The sequence below is a fragment of the Phoxinus phoxinus genome (genome assembly GCF_949152265.1).
Source record: "Phoxinus phoxinus genome assembly, chromosome: 13".
Classification (NCBI taxonomy): domain Eukaryota; kingdom Metazoa; phylum Chordata; class Actinopteri; order Cypriniformes; family Leuciscidae; genus Phoxinus; species Phoxinus phoxinus.
In genome coordinates, this window is record NC_136888.1 from 31464056 (window position 1) to 31485299 (window position 21244).

The 21244-nt window shown below is 37.5% G+C and overlaps 1 protein-coding gene across 14 annotated transcripts in view; it reads right to left on the minus strand.

Moving 5' to 3' along the window:
* Window positions 1–21244, minus strand: part of smoc1 (SPARC related modular calcium binding 1) — a 56287-nt gene that overhangs the window by 31156 nt on the left and 3887 nt on the right. For 8 of the 14 annotated variants that reach the window (XM_079633741.1, XM_079633746.1, XM_079633745.1 and 5 more), the window contains exons 2-6: window positions 10503–10668; window positions 8899–8979; window positions 4811–4923; window positions 4281–4380; window positions 997–1047 (exon numbers count right to left, since the gene is read on the minus strand). In XM_079633741.1, the coding sequence (XP_079489867.1) occupies window positions 997–1047; window positions 4281–4380; window positions 4811–4923; window positions 8899–8979; window positions 10503–10668 (511 nt within the window). The remainder of the gene's footprint in view (window positions 1–996; window positions 1048–4280; window positions 4381–4810; window positions 4924–8898; window positions 8980–10502; window positions 10669–21244) is intronic. The other 6 variants (XM_079633736.1, XM_079633747.1, XM_079633740.1 and 3 more) reach the window with 1 other exon arrangement.

Consider the following 21244-nt stretch of genomic DNA (forward strand, 5'->3'; position numbering starts at 1 on the left):
AAAGTTAGACCCCCCCAAATAAATAAATAAATAATATAACCACTAGACCACTCTGAAACCACATTTTTGACTTACAAATATGTTGAAATGTTATTATCTACAAATTAAGTTTCCTGTTATGCCAATCCTTTAAATTATTCCAGGTGTTGGGTGCGTTCATTCATTATGTATACGAACAAGAAATACAGTAACACACACACACACGCACACACACAAGGTTTCCAAGTTTTATGGGGACTTTCCATAGGCATAATGATTATAGTTCATACTGTTCCCTATTATTCTTATAGTTATAATATAACTATTCCCTAACCGTAAACCTACCATTATAGAAAACAATCTGCATTTTACATTTACAAAAAATATTACTAAGTATGATTTATAAGTTGTTTTCCACATTGAGACCAATTGAATATTGCCCTCTTTACCACACACACGCACGCACACGCACACGCACACGCACGCACACACAGAGAAATGTTTTATTTATCCACTGTAACAATTATTACAACCATTATTATTATTAATATTATTTATTTACTGTTATTGACAATACTGTAGACATACCTTCCTGCAGAATATATTCCAAACCTTGTTCTAACGCACCAGATTTTAAGCAATTGTTTTGAGCACGTCTGATTTGAATGGCTCTACAATATGTTTTTCATGATTGAAGTCTCCTGTGTAGACATCAGTGTAAGGATTGTTCTGTTGTGTTTTATTAGTGTTGAAACTAAATTCTGCAGCTAGATATATCTCCAGGATTTAATATCCATACATAAAACACAGTTTAATGTGACATGAAACAGATAAAATACATTGAGGAGAGGATAGTTACTGTATGCACAAACAATCATCAATCACATTGATCCAAGTACGTGCAAATGCTCAGGATTAAAGGCATGCGTAAGTTCAAGATTAGACAGTCACAAAATTAAAATGCTGGTGAGAAAGAGAACTTTGAACAAAAGGGCGATTTGGAATGAAATTTACTACCTGACAATCCACTTGTCCCAGCATGAGTTCCCATAAATTCACGGAAGTTTCCTGCAAACGTGTGCAAGACATTTCACTTAAGTGGTGATTCATGGGATTCACTCATTTCTGGGACAGGACTGGTCCATCTTTTGAGCATTCATGAAATATAGAACAGTGAACCAAGGTTGAGACAAGATAATACACCGATCGAAGTGTGACGTTATTGCAAAAAAATAAAATAAAAATAAAAATCCCTGGTTGGCACCTAAATTTGAATCCTTTACTTTTGAAAGAAACAGTAAAACAATTACAGGATCTTATGCAGGACAACAAGCAGCAGAAAGAAAATCTAGAAACATATTAAACAATTACTGGAAAAACTATTTCAGCTAAATGTGCAGAGACAACTATAAGTAAGCATTTTATTCACTGATGCACTGAAGCACAGTTTACACTACACAGTCTATTAATTTATTAATAATTATATTAATATTAATTATCATTACCTAACAGCATCTAGCCAGTTCTCATCCCCAAAAATATAAACATTTCCTCTGCAATTTAATCAACCTTAGTGTAAACAAAAGGAAAAACATTGAGAGTCGAATCAGATGTTCAGATGAAAAAAAAAAAGTTACAAAACTTTGGTTTAAGGCTGCAGGGATGGCGTATTTCATGCAATTTCACATATTTTTAGGCCAAAACCTAGAAATGAGTTAGCATTTAAGCACTTCTGGTTCCATCGTTATGAAATCAGTGTTTTTTATGGGTTTTTGGTTAAAGGTAGGGTTGGCAATTTCCGGAGAGCAGTAGGGTACAGTAGCATGCTATGCTAATCACAGCCTGTCTCTGTGATGCTCACAAAGCATTGCTGTTTATTTGAGTGGCCCAATATAATAACAGTATGAGTGTTCGACTTTGGCTGGATTTGACCGACCGGCCAGACTTTCTGGGCCCTATTTTAACGATCTGAAACGGAAGTGTCAAAGCGCAAAGCGCAAGTAACTTTGTGGGCGGATCCCGGCGCTGTTGCTATTTTCCCGGCGGGATAAACGACTCTTGCGCCTGGCGCAAATCTAAAAGGGGTTGGTCTGAAGTCGCTTCATTATTCATAGGTGTGGTTTGGGCGTAACGTGAAATAAACCAATCAGAGCGTCCTCTCACATTCCCTTTAAGAGCTGGCGCGCTTGTTCCATGGCGGATTGCTATTATAACGGCGGATTTGCCGGCGCACCGCAGGAGCGGTTCACAGCCGAGGAGACCGACGTTCTCGTCAGGGCCGTAAAACACAGAGAAGTGACATTGGGGATGATGGGAGAAACCCACCCAAATTAGCTTCGGTTAAACAGGCGTATAATTTGGGTAAATGTGTAGCCTAATCTAGATTTTTTATTTTTTTTAAATCTAGATATCTTTTTCACATCTTCACAGATACAACAATGATTTCCCTCGTGTGTTAATATTTTTCCTTGTAATAATGTATGATTTACAAAAATGAAAACTGCTGCGTCTGTTTATAATTATTAGAGAATCAAAGTGGATGCGCGTTAACACGCTACATTATGGCCAAGCACGCGCCCTTAAAATACCATATCACTAACGCGCAACGCGCCACTGACTTTAGACTGTTTTTTCCTGGTCAGTGGCGCAATTGCTTTCTAAAACTGGAAAATAGCACCATGGAAGTTTTGCGCCGGAACACGCCTCCTCTTTGCGCTGAACCGCCCCCGCGAGCGCAAGTTCATTCCCCAATTTACCGACGTGCGTCTGTGGAGGGAAAAGTCCGCTGTGCGCGGGTGCAAAATAGGAATGATACATGCGTCGGTGTTCAAAGTCAATTGCGCTGGGTGCAAGATAGGGCCCACTGTGTTGAAAATAGAGCCGTCAAGTCAGAGCCAAGTATTTGTATCGACATTTCAGATGTTTTCATGTAGCAACATGTACACTTTTCATTCAGTACTTTCAATACATCACGTGCATGTATAAGAATAAAGTTCAAAATAAGCCTATTTACTATTTAAATACTAATAAAGTGGGATCTATATTTGATAAACATGTCACAATATAACATTAATATTACATTAATATGAACTTTCCAGCCGCTCTGGAGAAGCTGTGCAGAATGAATCTGCTGACCGCTCTCAAACAGTTTTTGCATTTGTAACAGTGACGTGGAGTCGATGGATCAGTCTATGCAGCGCAACATGAACTCGAACACATCTACTGACTCAACCAATGCCATAAGTTTGAGGGCAGGACTTCCCATTCATTAAAACAATAAAACAAATGTACCAGATGTGGCCAGGATCTGGGCCGACACTATGTTGCTGTCTGGGGTTTTGGGGAAATCTGGTTGGAAACTTGTTTGGTAATTACATTTTTCAATTCTAGTGGTGCAGAAATGGTAACAGTATTAAGTAAAGTAACTTATGTAAAAAGTATCTTTTTGTACTATCCCATCATAATAATGATAATAAAATAACGAATTAGATTGAACAAGCTAAACTTTCAAAACGTTTCACAGGTGTCTCTGCAATGTGCTACAGATGAACTGAACTGACAACGGTTGAAGGGACCATCCAGAAAGCTAGTAGGAATTTAACATCAGGGTTAGATAAGCATGAGATGACATGTAACCATAAAATGTCAAGACACAAGAAAAAAAAATAATAGAACCAGGTGCTCCAATCCTAACGTAATCCAGTTCTGGCAGGAGTCGGTGGTGTTATCTCCAACAGAACAATCGGACCCATTTGAGCAAAGTGTACCCATTCATTTTCGAAGAGAAAAGCTCCCTCATTCCACCCGTCCACTGAAAGCAGTTATACAATGAAAAAGAGAACGAGAAAGCAATGTTTGAGAAGAAGGAAAATTGGTAGAGAATGAAACAGATGAAGACAGAGATTGATGGAGTGTGAATTTGGAAAGAGACAGAAAGAGAGAAACGTAGGAACCTTAAAGTAGAGAACTTAAAGTAGAGAAAAGAAAAAAGGGATGAACTTTCGGAGTCGGCGCAAGTCCTCCAGGATATTATCCATCACCTCTCGTTTCCATGCACAAACACAGTAGAAGTAAACTAAACAGAGCGGTGGCTAGAGTTTAACATCACGCTGACTCCATCAAAACAAAGAGCACAATTTAAATCAAACAAAGTCTAATGGCTTTGAAAGTGATGGACTACAGGCACGGCTTCTTGACCGAGGCACCTGATGGTTTAGCGGTTCTGCTTTTCAGCACGACCTAAACACAAAGCGATAATCCAAGCAAACAGTCTAGAGATACAATCTGCATACATACAGTACCTGAACACACTGGCGTTTTGTTCTGGACAGAGGAACCGCTGACTGGCTTGCCATCTGTGGTCACGCACCAGCAGTATCCTGTGAGAGTGTGACACTGGACCTGGAGGAGATACAGACGGAGAGAGGTGAGAGGAAATTCCAGGAACTGCTCTTGTATCTCCTGGACGACCCGCACGAAACGTCCCGGCGCTTGCGCTGGGGGAATACAATTATTCAGAGTGAAAAACGACTCTCATAAACGATGAGGCATTAAAAGCTTAGGCGGACTGGATGATCGCTGTTTAACAAAGCAAAGGCGCAGGTGAAACAGAGGCTGCGAGTCTATAAATGCGATTTAATGTACACTTTCCATTCAGATTCCCAAAGCAGCCGTGCTGATGAGAAACACAGGGAAGTGCAATTTTTTTGGAATCCTATCAAGGCTGGGGAAGATGTTAGAAGGCTAATTTGTCCACTAGATAGGTTTGCTTTAGGATTCGTGGATGTCAAAAGCAACATATGAAGTGCAGCGGCCCGGGACTCTGACGGACCTGGGCAAATGTTCCGTCGTCATTGCATTCTGGGATAAAAATGGATTCCTGTGGCCTCTTGGCTTGTTCCAGAGCCTGAATCCTCTCAGTCCGACATTTCGTCTGGCCTGCTTCTGTAATACAGAAACAAATATGCCTAATTACACACTTGACGTACAATTACTGCTAAACTTACATACAGCTAGTGCCACAATGGGTATGATTCTGCAGGGATTTTATTTAAAAAAATTAACAAATTGAATAATGTATAAGGCTGAGTAATAAGGGGGGAAATTCACATAAGACACATAAACACTTGCATACCCCCCCCCCCCCCCCCCTTCTTTTTGGCCAGTGTACTCCCATGACTTTTCCAGTTGTTCATGATTACTGGATAGGGATTAAAAATAAATAAATAGAAATTTCACTGACAAAGAGCAATTGTATTTTAGAGCTAAGTAATATAAATTCCCATGCCATTTCCACGATCTTTAAAGGTATTACTCAAAGGTATTACTCATTGTCTGGTTTTCCAGGCCTGGAAATCACCATTTCAAATTGCTTGATGTTTCCATGACCATGGAAATCCTAAAAACAATTAGCAGGCGCATTTTTTAACATGATTATTAGGAAAGAGCCTTTAAAAAATATTTATCATATATCAATATCGATAAAATAATATACCACAAAGAGCAATTAAATTTTTGTAATCAGCAACTACAAACATATATTCACGATAAAATCAGTGCCATTTCCATAACCTTTTAAGATATGAATTATTCATGAGTTGTCCTGGCTTAAAACCCACAATTTTAAAATAGCTGAATATTTCCATGACCATGGAAATCCTGAAAACAATTACCAGGCGGATTTCTGAAGATAGGATTATTGGAAAAGCCATCCATTAAAAAAAAAAACATCTAAAGAAACCTCATCACTTGTGGTAAGAAATGAATCATGAAGATTCTTAATCTTGAAACTTCATCTAAACAAGGAAAATATGAGGTTTTGAAATGGCAAAGCTGAGTGTCGTGTTCCAACATGTAGGCACTTTGTATGAATTATACAGAGAGTATTTAGTCATCCTAGTCAAATAAACAACACTTTGGACCTCAGTGCTGCACTGCATCCAAGAAATGGGGAGGCTAAAAACAATGTGATACCAGCAGATCATTTTCACACTTTTAAACGTTCAATATATTCACAGTTCAGCCCTAAAATGCTTGCTATACTTGCGTGAAGATATGAACCCGGACAGATGTAAGTTCAGCAAGCACACAAAGACAAACTGCAAATCTGCCCTACGCATGCCTGTGAGCAGATGCTCTTAAATCATCCATGATGCAAAAATGAGAAACACCTGTTGTGTCTGTGAAGTCTGTGACCGATCGACTGGAAGAGACAGGTGGGGTGCAGTCAGCTCCAGAAAACACAAGAGTTAATTATATTGATACAGAACAACCAAACCTCAAAACATCAGTTGCTAATCTGACCTTTTTAGCTCATGCAGAACATGATTTCGTGCAACATGTTCCTGAACAACATTCCAATCAACCAATCAGATTTGAGGGTCAAGTTTACAGTTTATGTCACGTTTAGGCTTACAACCAGAGTCCGCTTCCACATCAGTGTTATTCAGCTATCATTTCCCTCTGATTTTAGGGATCATTTATGGGTAGGGATTGGTTAGGGGTATGGATATGGTTAGAATTAAATGTTGATCCAGGAACATGTCTAACTCTGCAAAATCAGAACAAAACAAGCCTTAATTATGTACATAATATATTTACAATTCAGTGAATTTATGTACATTTCTATGGGACACAATATGCAATATTTTTTTGGTAAATGGCTTGTGTTTGTTCGTCTCGAGCCCTAATAAACCAAACTTTCCATTTGTTTTTTTTATTTTCAATTTCAGTCTGCTAAAGATGTTTTTTGTTTGTAATATGAACTTTACACTCAGTAAATAACGGTACTTTAACCAAAGTTTCTATTTAGCAATACACAATTTGAAACATCTAAAGAGAGTTTGTTAATAGACACCAGTTAGTGTGTTTCCTAAAAAACAGTGATGACACAGATCATGCACCTTTAACTGACAGTTTAACACGGTCCAGTCTAAGAATGATGCAGGCTGACCGTGACTTAAAGACAGTCAATCTGCCTTTCAGTATGTGAACACGGCCTGCAAAAACTTACATGCATACCAGTGGGCATACGCGTTCCCTTGGTAGTTTGCTCTAATGCTCCAGGGACTGTATATTCTCTCTAGACTGACACGCACACAGATATGTTCATTTGAGATCAGCCACCTTTTTGGTGCCAACACTTGAAACTAAGACAAAACTGCAACCCAATTAGAAAAAAATGGTGAGGAATGTGAGGCCAAAGCTGCCACAGAAGTTTTAAATGTATAAACGTAGGTAATACATATGAGCAATATCACATGAGTAGTGATGGACGATTTCAAAACACTGCAAGCTTCGAAACCTTTACGAATCTTTTTTTTTCGAATCAGTGGTTTCGGGTGTGTATCAAACTGCAAAAGTCACCTGATTTCAGTAAATGAGGCTTCGTTATGACATAACTGTTTCGAAATTTCCCAAACTCAATGGTTCACCACTCGGGGGGATGATCTCTGTGAACCCAGAATCATGAGGATTCACTGAGATCACTGCCCAGCGGCGAACAAGTGTCTATGGGTTTTACCTGATCTCTGATCAGTTTTATACATTTTGTAGACATTTTAAAAGGAATAATAGTAGTTAAACTCTCTAATTGGCCTGTTTAGCACATAGACATAATAAATACTATGTATTTATTATGTCTATGGTTTAGCAGAGCCATCCATGAAAAAAACAAAAAACAAGCCCTGAAACTTGATATGTAATCTTATTAGATGATTCGTTAATTGTATTTGATAGATTTTACTTTCAATAAAGCATTTGCAATAGGTATGCAAAAGGTGTTTTTATGCATGTTTGGCCTGAGTTTTTGTTGCATTTACACTGTCCTGACCAGCAGGGCTCACCAGTTTGTGGCATTTCAAACACTTCGAAACAGTGAAACTTTTTGTGAAGCGATTGGTTAAATTGATTCAAAGCTTCGAAAAGCTTAATTTCTCCCATCACAACACGAGTAGGAGTGCGATATGGCTCTATGGATATGTAGATCATATCGCACTCGTGTGATGCTGCGTTTATACAACAGTTCGACGGCACATGTGTGTAAATAAATAAAAACAACGAGGTGACTTAAAAACCCCTTTTTTTAAAAGTTCGTCTTGTGTGGAACTACTTCCTTCCATTCAATTCTGAACAGATGAGCCCAAGCCTCCGTTACTAATTTGAAAACGCCACTTTAGAACTAGTAACGAAGGAACGCTGAGTTGCTTCACTTAAGTTAAAAGCTATTATACGTAAAGGTATTATGTAAATACTTTAAAGCTATATGCTATTAGATATACCGGTATGCTAAAATTATTATGTCGAGTACAGTATTATAAGAGAGAGAGCTCGAATGAGCGATTAGCTTGTGATTAAATCTCATATTCATAATACGCTAAGGAAAGCGATATCTTTTTCTTAGTATCCCTTCAAATGTTACGGGGATTTCACATGACAACGCTGGTCAATTTGGTTGCATCTTACAAGGTGTTAAGAAAAACTAATGTCCATGTATACAGCCTTGTTTCAGACCCTTTTAACACAAAGGTCTTTGCTTTACCCATAAATACCCAAAACGAATTATATCTCATGTTAAACCACTATAGAGACATTAGAGCCAGTGGCAAATGACAGAAGAACTGGCCGAGGTAAGGCTGTTCTCGGCGGGTACATGAGCATTGAACAGCCGCTGACGGCCTGGAGCTCACATCTCTGAAAACATTGAAACAAATTTTAAGATAGGCGCTATCTTTAAACCACATATGTGAAGTTTAAACAACTAGTTTAGCCTAAAAACTACATTCCGTGACACAACAACAGTACTATTTGTAAAATGATGGTGGGTTTGCTCTTCCGCCATGACACTCACTGTGAGAAAGGCTGCAAGCGGAGTGATACAAACGGTGAAACTGTTCATAGGTTTTCATCTCATTGCTTTACCTTTCATAGCTGTCAGCTCTTTGACCTCTGAGACCAGTGTGGGCGCAGGAAGAGGTTGATCAATCCTCACCCAGTTTTTACCTGAAAGTTAAATATTAACAATAAAAAACACATTTACATATGTATTACTAAACACAAATACTCAAGGAACAGTCTAGCTTACTGTCATGTATGTTTAGTTTTGTTCTGGCTTCATGTTTTTGAATCTGGTCTTTTATTTTGCTATGTGCTTTTGTTTTGAAGTTCTTGTTCCTAGTTCCTGTTGCCCTGTTCATTGTTTCCTGTTTGTCATTTCCCTTTATTAGTAGTTTTCAGTACTGTGTTCAAATATGCCTACTTCTCCAAATAATATGCCAAAAGAGTAGTATAAAACATAAAACTGGAGTCAGCCATTTGTGTTGGACACTTTATTATCCCATGAGGCCACAGGAAAATAGTCATGAATGCCAGGTAAGCATCACAATTGATGCCTTTGGTCACATGACAATGCCAACATGGCAGATGCATACGTCCAGTTTAAATTCATGCTAAACACATTCATACTATAGATATTTTTTTGACGAAATCATGTAATCATGTGGTACAGGTACTGACTTTGGATGAAGCGCAGGTTTTTCTTGTTTTGGGATTAGCTTTCTTGTGAGACCTTAGTCAGGGTAGCGCCATTTTAAATTTTTGACAGCAATGAAAAAACAAGGGATACGAGGATACAATAATTAAGCGTGTTCAATTGATTGTACTGTTGCTTAACAACATATTGTTCAGCTGATAAACCATCTTTCCAAAAACTTTCAGTAGACAAAAAACTCATAAAACAGATGTGAAAGTTGTTAGTTGTGAAATGACATGTCCTTTATACAGCACATGCCATTGTAAAGACTGTTAAAGTGTATCACTCACAGACTCGTTTTCATCCACATAAAATTCAATTTGGTGTGTCTACCCTGACTAAGGTCTACAGCCCTCTTGTCTAGATTCGTCTTTATATATAACTCTGCATTTGGTGAGGTTTTTGGTCTAAGTTTTCATGTGTATTATTATTAAAATGCACTTTTTAATAATTAATAACATTGATTAGCCTTGGGTGGACGTGTTATACTTATTAGGGTTCAGTAATCTAGCGGTATAGAATATTAAATCCTGCATTACGCATGAGCACCACTGCTTAATTTTTCAAAATACTTATGAAAATAAAGCTTGTTTTCAGATAATATAGCTAAGTTTGCTTTCCTTACCCCATTTGCTATACTTTTTCTGCTTTTAAACCTCACTAAAGTTTGTAAGATTTAAGCTAATATTGTCAGGGAATGTGTGTGTTAAATGAAGTGCACGACTAATGATCAAATCCAAACATAGGAGAGCCAACCACGTAAAACATAGACGAGAACGGATACGAGATATCTAATGTGACGACAGGTGAACTAAATGACTAAACGCCCCCTCCTGAAAAGGCAGAACAGTCTAACTGCGGAGGAAGGGCGGATGCTTTGGAGGAGGACCATCAAAATAAAGTAAAAACGACACGATGCAATCCTCACATGCAATTCAAGACGCCTCAATGTTTTTCAGAAATGATCACACAAAAGTTTCTGATGTCCACTGACCTTTGCATCGGCCCCTGTGCGCGAGGGTGAGAGTGCGGTCCTTGCATTTCGCCCTCTCCAGGTCACAGTTGGTATCATAACTGTGTCCGTCTGACCCACACACAGGCTTGCCGTGACTCCTGGCGCACGCAGGGGAACACGGGCTCTCTTTTTCCCCTATGAGCCACTGCACACATATGTACATATATAAAGAGCAGTGAGGGCATGACAATATAATAAGCCATGGAGCACTTGACAGAATACCCTGACTAGACTTTAATGATTGTGCAATAAATTAAACAGAGCGGCTGAGCTTTAAAACAGTTCAATGAGTTTCACAGGTTTTAGTAGAAGGAACACTCAGATCATTTGGTGCAATTGCCATGAATCATGAATCTTAAAATAGCTCAGCTGAAATATCACATAGCCTTATATAGATTTCTGTTGTGACTTATCATAACCAAGACCTTATATCTATCTATCTATCTATCTATCTATCTATCTATCTATCTATCTATCTATCTATCTATCTATCTATCTATCTATCTATCTATCTATCTATCTATCTATCTATCTATCTATAACTCTGATGTATCAAATTCAGTTCTCACATGCCTCTTGTTGCCTGATTTGATTTATTATTACAGATATAAATGTGAAGAAAATTCCCTTCAGACCATTTACTTTTTAGAGCAGCAATAATGACCATTTTTAGCATATCAGATTTTTTTTCGTTTTCAAACTCCATAGACTGATTTTTTGCTTTAAGTCAACACGACACTCCAATCAAGTTCTACTCATTTTATTCCAAAATGTGATGCATTTACAAGTAGGATGGAAATGATTTTATTCTTAGTAACTGATTGATTAGGTGAACATTTTAAAATAGTATTCCATACCACAATGGATTTTTTTATATCCCTGAGGATATAATGCACACTCCTGAATCATGAACAATAATCATGTGCATCATAAAGCTGACTTATTAAAAAGAAATGTTGATAAAAAAGTAATTTTTTTCTTCTCACTCACATTGGAAAAAATTTCTTATTCCCTCTAAACCAGTGTCCTAACCTATTTTTCCTTAGCTGCATTTATCATGTAACAGGCCACCTCAAATATATATATCATTCTTGAATTTCCACAATTTCATATTGTGGGCCAGAAGAGTCTGAACAGATTAGAGGTAGAGAGAAAGAGAAGCCAGCTTAACTCAGTGTAGATATATGCTGGCCAGCTCCCTACAGTAAAGACACATTTGCTCTAGATTGGTCTGTAAGCTGCTGGACCATCATGCACTGCAGCTTCTGACAGGGACAGTGGTCTCACAGCACATCAGGTACACAAGCTGGAGAACTTCTACTGGAAAAAGGGGAGCTTTTGCCAGAAACACAGGGCACATTTTCCATTTTAACCAGACCCATCTGACTAAACAGAGCTGACCGTTTCTGATCACACACACACACACACACACACACACACACACACACACACACACACACACACACACACACACACACACACACACACACACACACACACACACACACACACACACACACACACACACACACACACACACACACACACACACACACACACACACACACACACACACACACACACACACACACACACATACATACAGTACACCACAAACAACAAAAGGTTGCTTCAGAACTGAGTCTCTTGAGAGCCAAATGATGTCACTAATGTAGACATGGAGTGAATCCGCCTGAGTGCCTGATGACAGACCAGACATTTATCTATTTATTTTTCAGCTGTTTTTTTTTTCAACAAAAAAAAATTAAAAAAAAATTCTATTTTTGCTGTGCTTTAAAGTACACTTATTTTTATGTTCTGACTAACAAACTAAATCTCATGTAAAGATCATAATTTTAACTGTATAGTGTGAAATATTACATTTAATATATTTTTACATACACTAAACTGCAACTTCATCACAAATGTGTAATTACAAATATATTTAAAGACATGACATTTAACATAAATTTGAATTATAAGAAATTTTCATTTTATTGCAATTGACATGCAATTAAGCGTCCAAAAGCGTTATCACACACACACACACACACACACACACACACACACACACACACACACACACACACACACACACACACACACACACACACACACACACACACACACACACACACACACACACACACACACACACACACACACACACACACACACACACACACACACACACACACACACACACACAAATCAGGCTTAAATCTGGCTTATTTTCCATACACTGACCACATTTTTTTTTTTTACCTTTATTTAACCAGGTTAGTCTCATTGAGATATATCATTAGTTTTTTTCAAGAGAGACCTGGCCAAGATAGCAGAACAAGTTCGATCACACAATCACAAAACAAACACAAAAGAGGCAAAGACAACTCAAGTGCATTTCAATTAAATAAAGGTGCCATTAATTCAAACGTGTGGATGGACTCATGTTCTATAGTTTTAACATAACCTTTAAAATCATTTAAGGAGATTAGACATAGTTTAAGTGTTTTCTGTAGGTTATTCCAGGTAGAAGGTGCAACAAACATAAAAACCTTTTTGAACAACTCTGTTCGGGCTTGAGGTACATCCAACGACATCGTTTTCTGGGACCGTAAACCAAGTACTCTGTGTAAAAGAAATAAACTCAGATATGTAGCATGGGAGCCTATAATGCCCTTATATATAAAGATATGAAGTTGATTTGACAGAGAGGGCAGATTCACTGTGAAGTAAAGTGTGCAGCGATGAGTGAAGGGTCTGCAATTTGAAATAAACCTTAAAGCTCGATCCATGAAACACAGCGTCCAACTTCTGAAGACACTTTGATGGGGCATTCATATACAACGGATCACCATAATCAATAATAAGAGAGAAATGTGGCATCGACTAGTCTTTTTCTGGCGGAAAAGTAAAACAAAATTTGTTTCTAAAAAAATAAACTTTTTTACTAGATTCTGTATATGAACCTTAAAAGAAAGGTGATCATCAATTAAAAATCCTAAATTTGTCTAAAATTAAACTACCTCAATTGTTTTACTCTGATCAGTAACTATATTCAGGTCTAACTCATTTTTCCTTGAGTTTGAAAAAAACATTACTTTGGTCTTCTCTGCATTAAACACAAGCTTGAATTGATAAAGCTGTGCTTGTACTCTATCGATTGTGCTTATATATTAATACTATACCAGTTTCATATATATCACACAGTGTATATTTTTTTAATTATCATAAATATTCCAGAATAGCCACCTTATAAATAAATGCCTAAGCAAATCTTTAGTGTTTTTTAAGACAGGCCAAAATATTCCTGGTGAAAGCTGCCCGGTCTAAGTAGCACTATAAATGCGGCATCCAAAGCAAGCTGCTTTAAAGGAGATTTAGAGCTCAATACACGTCCAGATGGTGAGTTGCCTATTTGTCCATTTTCTGTGAAGGAAACTAAGAAAACGAAAGCAACAGGCAAAGCTACCATAGACCAACAGTTGTAGTCTCCCTCAGAAAACTTTGATTACCATATTCATCTTGACCACATGCATATTTCAATGATGTGTTCATATGATTACATTATGACAAGGCGTAACATAATACCCAGTTGTACATTTTTCACACACATGTTGTTACAAACCGGCATGATTTTCTTTTGTCTGTGAAATTAAATGTGCAGAATTCCCAGTCATTTGAACTCTAAAAACGACATGAAAACCACTAAAAAAGTAGTTGATAGAATTTGTTAAAAATGTATAGTTTAACATTAATATAAATATTTTATTGATATTTACTAATTTTGCTGTGCTTTAAACTAGAACACTTATTTTGATGTTCTGACTAACAAACTAAAGCTCATGTAAAGATCATAATTTTAACTGTATAGTGTGAAATATTACATTTAATATATTTTTACATGTACTAAACTGCAACTTCATCACAAATGTGTAATTACAAATATGTTTAAAGACATGACATTTAACATAAATTTGAATTAAGAAATTTTCATTTTATTGCAATTGACATGCAATTAAGCATCCAAAAGCGTTATCTCACACACACACACACACGCACACACACGCACACACACACGCACACACACACGCACACACACGCACACACACACACACACACACACACACACACACACACACACACACACACACACACACACACTGATAAGTACACATAAGAAGGGGCTTTGAGAAGTTAACAACATACACAACTGACATGGAACAGAGGACAAATTTATGCATCACCTCGTATTGAAAGCATACTGATATATGACTAAGTCTGTGAAATCGTGTTTATTTGTAAAATATGAGGCGGTATAACAGACTGTTTAACTGTATAACTGGAAGTGAAATGAATCACACGCATTCTGTCAGTTTGTGTGGGCAGGAGTTTAGTTAAGCATTGGACTCAGAGGAGCACAGAAGCCTACACAACATAAACATCTGCCGTTCTCACATTTAACAATAACCTCCCCAGAAAGTATTTGTAGATTTTGGGATACTTAATGTTGGGTTAGTTCACCCAAACATGTAAATTCTGTCATTTATTACTCACCCTCAAATCGTTTTAAACCCGTAAGACTTTTGTTCGGAACACAAATGAAGAGGTTTTTTTTTATGAAATCTGAGAGCTTTCTGTAAAGACATCATTAAAGTAATCCATGTGACTCCAGTGGTTTAAACACAATTTTATGAAGCGATGCGAGTGCTTTGTTTGTGTTAAAACATAATTTGCCACTTTATTAAAAAAAAAATATTAATCTCCAACACGCGTTCACAAGAGCACCACAACACGAGATTAATATTTTGTAAATAAACTGGTAAATTCTCAAACAAAGAACTCTGCACTTCATAAAACTGAGGTAAACCACTGGAGTAACATGGATTACTTTAATGAAGTCTTTACTGCCTTTCTGGGGCTTGAAAGTGTCAGTAGTGTAGCTGTCAATGGAGGGACAAAAAGCTCTCGGATCAAAACGATGGGTTTTACAAGCTTTAAAATTACATTAGGGTGTCATTTATGACATAAATTATGACAGAATTATCCCTTTAAGTCACACATTTCTAATGCATTGCATTACATAACAAAATATCAAACCAAATGGCATCAACAAACAACTGATAAACCAACAACATTCACCAAACATGTTCCACTAATACCTGACAACCAAAATACCTAAACAGTTTTGTCTGTTTTACCATTTATAACCTAACATATATATTGATTATATCTCTTTAGTAAATTCCTTGTTTTTGCAACTAATGCAATGATATTCATAGATCTATAACTATTTAGTTGTGGCGCGGGTGCATAAATACCTTTTGAGGGCACTGTACGTAACTGATTATTGCTTTGCAAAGGTTTCTCAATCAATACACATCTTTCCTATTGAGTGAAATATGTGTTCAGTAGTCCACAATCCATGAATCATACGCTGACACAACTAAAATCATATGTAAATCATTAAAAACTATCCTCTTGTTGATTAAACAATTTGTCAAGTGCATTTTCCTAATTAAAAATGATCTCCAAAAATGTTCTTGTTTTTCAGTTTGGGGTTTATGACTAATGTTTCTTCTTAGAACTCTATTTTGAGAACAAGAATACTCTTAACTTTTGCCTGGACTCCTCAATAAAGTGGAGATTTCTGGACGAGCTGGAGACACCAGAGAAATCTCATTGCACAGATGGATATTTATTCTTGGCAGGCATTCTCTCTCTCTCTCTGTGTGTGTGTGTGTGTGTGTGTGTGTGTGTGTGTGTGTGTGGTTTTCACAAGGAGTGCCAGAGCTAGTCTCTATAATGTGTGAAGCACTCATTACATTTTGGAAGAATAACAACAAAAATGACGAACAAAAGTCGACTTCTGATTGGCTACTACAAAATTAGCGGGCCCGGCCAAATGTAGCTGGTATCTCACAAAAAGGTACAGAAAATAAGGGAGAATTATGTTTCAGATTAGAACTCAATTTCAAACAATATTTAGTATATTTTCAACTTATATAAGGTTACACTTAAATATGTAATGACCAATGTTTATCTAATAATAGAGAAAAAAATGACAAAGGTATTCACTTTTAGTGCACACATGCAAACTGAAAAGCAGAGTGTGAGAAACTGGTTATGCAAACTTCAAATCCCTTCCTAAAACAGCTTTGCATTATTCAGTGACGACTGTCAGATTTCATACGAAGGAGATCTGCAATCGTAATCCCTCTTCTGATCATCAGACTAATTAAATCCAGGCTAACGTGAAAACTGCTTCCTGAACTTCCTACTTTGTCACTCTAATGATACAACTTGGCTGAGGAACAGTCATGTTATTTCTTCTGGAGAATCTCACTGAATGTCTGATCACCCACCAAAAAATAAAACAGGAAGGAAGGAAGGATTGTGATATAAAATGTTAGATGACCAGTCATTTTCTTCTATTTAATTCAGATAAGACTGAGGCAAATTGCCTTGGACAGCAATTTTTGACAGTAACTTTTCTTTATAAAATCATATTACAATTAGCTACAATTAGTCCAAAATGCAGCTGCTGGAGTTCTTACCAGGTCAAGAAAATATGATCATATAACACCAATTTTGTCATCTTCTGTTACCTACAGTATTAAGTTACGTATCGATTACAAAGTATTGCTACTGAGCTATAAGGCTCTAAATGGTTTAGTTCCTGTGTATTTTACCAAGATCACACAACTCTGGACTTTTGATAGATATCACCAGGATAAGTCCACTAAAGAAGGGAGAGCGTTTTCGCTCACGTGATTAATCTTTTCTTATTATCTTTGCTTGAAATGTTATGAACAGCTACGTTTAGTATTATACATTTGCTTTTCTGTTCTATCTCGGGATGCCCATCCCGAAGTAACCAGAGAGTACCTTGCCTCTTACAAAGACTTCAGATTCCTCAACACCTGTGAAGAGAGAGCGCCAACTCCTGCCAGGATGCAACTCAGGATCAACATGCACCAATGCACATTTTTTTAGATATTGTAATCATTATGTTCACAACTTGAAATAATTATAAAGAGCTCATTGTATCTGCCTAACATAACTTGGACACAGTCACCTCTGATAACAGATCACTCTAAATTGAAACGTAGACGCATGCATTTTCTGTAAAAAAAATGATACGATATGTATTGTGAAAAACTCTATACAAATAAATGTGAATTGAATTTCTGGCAGGTCACGTCAGTCAAGCTCACACACCAAGCACAATGTTCTCTCACCATTCCTGATTTCTAACACACACTTACAGCGTTCGGCTGCTGCTCTCAGTGTGTTTTTCCGTCGTCTCCGGTCATGTTCATATGTAAATTGTGCAAGCTTATTTTGTCCATTAGTTCAAAAGATCTTAAAAAACATTTACCCGCCCACAGGCCCTCCCCTAGACATCAGGACAGAAGTGGAGACGGATGTGTGATTCGTGTGATTCGATCGACCAAAACGCATCTTAATACCAGGTGTACACTTGCAGGGCCACTATCAATTAAACTATACATTGAGTGAATTCCACTCTCCGGGTCTGGGTTCATTAAAATGGACAGTATGGTTCTTGGACCAACAAAGATAGATCTGGTTCTTGGTTAATCCCAGTTTATGATTTGGTGTGTCTAGTCTTGGTGTGAGTTCAATGGGTTCTGGTTTTGTTCGGGGTCTTGTATGGTCTGGTCTGAACTCTTTAGCTAACCATACAACACATCACTGAAGTCATGATGTGAAACTGATTGATTGGCCGCTGCTGAAACCACAGAGGGTATGAATTAGCATTAGCCATAAATCCCTCTTTGTTTTCACATTTTTATCATTCATTGGGGAAAAAAATACTTTTGGTTTGCAAACCGTCTACACCCTTGGGATTCACAAATTTCTTTAAAATGCCAATCCAGATTTCAGACACACAACAATCAGTTTTCTTACATTCTTTGTAGGAGTTTGTTGTTTGCCCAAATGCTTTTGATTATTTGTCCCCAGAGCTTGTAGACACAAATGAAAGCTTGCAGACTAAATAACCAGAACATGTTGTTTGTCCATTTTAATAGCACAATAAGTTCTGTAGACATCAACAAAACACACAGCAGAGAGAAGATATCGCTTCAGCGTGCCAATATGGTGAATTTGTGACATGCTTTTCAGTTTATGAAGCCTGCTATGTCATGACTAATGGTTGTCCGGTGAATTTAAAGAGACACTACTTTTATCGGTCTGTAATTGAAGCCTCTGGGAGGCTGGTAATCTCTGGTATTTTCTCAAAGAAAGCCGTATCATTAAATGCTGATAGCCACTGCTATCTCTCCACAGCAAAATGCCATAGCACTGACCCAGAACACATTCTCTCTGTCAGAAAACCTTCCTTATCCAAATCCCAGCTGTCGCTCACTGTATATCGAGCACACAGCGCTGCTTTCGGCCCACACAGGGAGAACAGCCTTTTGTCCCCTGACTCTGTCTCCTAACTTGTTCTCTATCCCTCACACACACATTTCCTCTCTCTTTACTCGACTATCTTCTGTCTTGCTCACACTATCTCTCTCTCTCTCTCTCTCTCTCTCTCTCTCTCTCTCTCTCGTTCTCTCTCGCTCTCTCTCTCTCTCTGCTCCAGTCCTTGTCTAACTCTGCTGTCTGCCTAGTGTAATTGAGTCTGGAAACATGATGCACACACACACACACACACACACACACACACACACACACACACACACACACACACACACACACACACACACGTTGAACTCAAAGGTTGTGCAATAAATAATCATTAGTCAACACTTTGACGTACTTGGTTGTGTATAATTTTTTGGGTATAATTTACTGCCAATCTGTGAATATTAAGTAATCATGAAATTAATAAAAAATAAACTGTATTCTGATTATGAGTATTTTTTAAGTATTTTAATTTACTGTTCTTACTATAGTAAGTGCCTGTAACATGTTACTATGTCACCTTAAAATACAGTGTTACCAGCTTTTTTGCTTTTTATTTTGCCCTCACATTGTGAAAAAGAAATAGACATCCAGGTCTTGACATCTGACCTCCCAATTTATTAAATAATGCCACATGAATTATTCCACTGGACTCACGCAGCCATTCCCATCTATTTTTGCATTTTCTTAACTTTTAATTCACATTTCATCATTCAATATCTTTGCCAAGATATAAAATAATTTCAACCATCGTATAGGAACAACTTCACAATATAGTAATTCTGCCTGAAATCAGAGATGTTACCAAATTAAATTACAGCCATATCCTATATTTATCATCAGACAACTGGCTATTTTTCCCTTACAACAATTGGTCGTATCTTCATTGAAAAAAACAAAAACATTATGCAAATCTCTCAATTATTATTGAACATTCAGGCATGTGCCAGGGCATCAGACTCTTCAGGATTTTTAACTAACAACTCATTATATTTTGACTATTACTTTTTGAGAATTGCTTACTCTCACTTAAAACAATTCTGACCAATATTCAAATCTCTTCATTGCCTTACATGCTCAGACATGTGCCGGATAAACGTGTATCATTGTTATACTGTATATCGTCATATTGCCTATAGCCCTAAAATTTGCTCTGTGGTAAAGGCATTATAGACATAAAAGTTTGACTTTCTGTAAAGCTGCATCAAAACGACATGTATTGTGAAAAGCGTCAAACAGAGCAAGCACATCAGGGTTCGTTTTAATCAAACCAAACATGCCAAGCGTTAACACACTCTTAGTGCACATAGCCTCTGCCAAGTCAAGGCAAAGCAAGTGCTATACATGTGCTATATTTATTTATATAGCACATGTATAGCTATACATTAGTTAGTCTAATTCTACATTAGAATAAAAAAGGAGGATACTGAAGGCTAAAATACTATTCCTGACTTCCTGAATCACTAAGCATAGGGATCCCGATCTGGAATGGAAGAGATTGAGAGTCAGGTTCACGATTTTACACTAGAAATTATACTAGACATAACACTAGAAATTATAGTGAGTCTGGCACGATTTTTATGACACTACAAGTAGTTTGAATTGAAATCTGCAAGCTTTCCTTTCCCATCCGCATCATCTCACATTCATAGACTGTCACCAGAGTGTTGAACAGCGAAGCCCGCTGATGCTGCACAGTGTATCATGAGTTATATAAGGTAAACAGTGACCTGCCGACTGACTACTTCTCTGGACTTTTAGATGCCTGGTTAATACTCGTGCAACACACAAATAACAAACACTCTTTCCTTAGGATAAGAACCTTACATATACATAACCCCCACATAAACTCTCTCTCTCACACACACAAACACACACGACACTAACACCTGCATCATTGGGTCATTGGGTGTGATGTGGGCCGCTCCAATAAAACAGCAGAGAGGGGGGGGGGCATTCATTCTTGGCATGTAACTCGCACTCGCCTCGCTGTGTTTGTTCTTTACATGACTTTACAAGGTTTCAGTGATGTACTCGAGCAGGTATGTTGTATACACCGCTTTCCTCCATGTGTTCATTTTTCAATCACTGTTATGTTAGGTTAGGTTTTTACAGGGCAGCTTAACCAGACTGCCATGATGATTTGTGTGTGTGTGTGTGTGTGTGTGTGTGTGTGTGTGTGTGTGTGTGTGTGTGTGTGTGTGTGTGTGTGTGTGTGTGTGTGTGTGTGTGTGTGTGTGTGTGTGTGTGTGTGTGTGTGTGCTATTTATATAGCTATAGCTATT